Raw genomic sequence first — 1,529 nt, 5'->3', positions numbered from 1 at the left:
TTCTCTTGAAGGCTCTGGACTCAGCAACACAAGCCCTGGGCACTCAGACTCGGAGTGACACCCTGTTTTGAAGGTCGAGCCCTGTCCACTCAAGTCTAAGCGCTCAGAGTTTGGGAGCTACATTAAAGAGAAGGTTCCTCCTGTTGAGGGTTTCCAGAGCCTATCTCACTTACGCAGTGACTTTCCTCAGTGGGGCATTAATGTCAGGTAAATCTATGCCGGCGAAGATGTGCCCGTCCATGTCATTGACCCCAACCAGGTAGTCAATGTCGGCAGCGTTGGCAAAGAGATTCTCTGGCATGTCTGGGAGGAAATCTCCATCAACCACAGGAGTCAGGGCCAGGGTGTGCACCAGGGCAGCTGCAGCAGGAGACAAACCCAGAGTCTGTCAGGAGGTGAGAACAGACAGGTGTGTGGTCTGGCATATCCCAAGAGTCAAAGAGCTGTGGAAAGGACAGGCTGAGGTGAATGACAGCTTGAGCAGTGACTTCAGCACAGGCAGGATGTCACACAGAAGTAGGGTAAACCTTGTGCCTGTGGGTGAAAGAGAAGAGCAAGAGATCTGGCAGCCATGTTCCCAGGGAGTAACATCCTCTCCTCCACCAACTCCCTTCCCAAAAAGCCCAGCCAGTGTAGGGAAGAGCTGAACTTCTTATCCCATCTGGCCATGCTCTCTGACTGCCAGGACTGCCAGCTCCAGCCAGTGCATGTGCATAGCAGTGGCTTGGCCAAATCTCTGTCCTGAGCAACGCTAAAGTCTCATAGTGACCAGGAGCATGAGGAGAGCAAGAGGTGTGTTCTTGGGAAAGGAATCCTCATAGGCAGCAAAAGCAGCAGCGTTCCCTTCCTAGTGTGAGTCCCACACTCCACCCAGCGACTCAAATGGAAATAGCAGAGATGTGGTCAATTGTATTTTGTTTGTAAGCCGCGTGCGGGAGTTGCTCTTGCTACTTCCACAGACCAGGAAGCCCAAACAGCTTCTCTGGAGTCAAGGCATGACCCCTGGATAATCCCTGCTGCCTGATGGGCTGTGCTTATCCAGCACAATGTGCACCTGTCTACGGAAGGGTGACTGCAAGATCTGTCATTATTGTCCCCGTTCTGAAGGGCACAAGCACTGCTTCAACACTGCTGGCAATTACCCCAGTGTCCTGCCAGAGGTTTGGGAAGCCCTGAGTGGGTGGTGGATCACATTGCAGGCTGGGGGACTTACTGGGCAGGTTGGTCAGCTGCAGGTGGTAGGCCAGAGTCAGTTTTTTGGGATCAGCGGCACGCAGGCAGCTGGCCAAGATGGTGGTGTTGTCTGTGGAGCAGCCCAGCTTTTCTCCAAGCTGTGGGAGCAGAGAGAAAGAAACCTCCTAGCATTACCTCCGAAAGACAGGGGTTACAGAGGAAGAGCTGTGGTTGGTTTTAATCTCTAAGCATCACGTTTTCAAAGCCCTGCTGGACATGGCTCCTGCCAAATCCCTTACTAGTTATGCTCTCCTCGAGGGAACTACTTTTTAGGAAGCTATAATCCTTCGACAAGA

At 52.6% G+C, this 1,529-nt stretch overlaps 1 protein-coding gene across 1 annotated transcript in view; it reads right to left on the bottom strand.

Annotated features, from left to right (window-relative positions):
- CEL (carboxyl ester lipase) overlaps window positions 1-1,529 on the bottom strand; it is a 13,248-nt gene that overhangs the window by 3,602 nt on the left and 8,117 nt on the right. The window contains exons 6-7 of the mRNA XM_017809921.1: window positions 1,214-1,331; window positions 174-360 (exon numbers count right to left, since the gene is read on the bottom strand). Of these exons, the coding sequence (XP_017665410.1) occupies window positions 174-360; window positions 1,214-1,331 (305 nt within the window). The remainder of the gene's footprint in view (window positions 1-173; window positions 361-1,213; window positions 1,332-1,529) is intronic.

Source organism: Lepidothrix coronata, unplaced genomic scaffold (genome assembly GCF_001604755.1).
Source record: "Lepidothrix coronata isolate B3197 unplaced genomic scaffold, Lepidothrix_coronata-1.0 Scaffold28, whole genome shotgun sequence".
Taxonomy (NCBI): Eukaryota; Metazoa; Chordata; class Aves; order Passeriformes; family Pipridae; genus Lepidothrix; species Lepidothrix coronata.
Note: the sequence above shows the minus strand (reverse complement) of the source record. Positions and strands in the feature narration are given on the sequence as shown.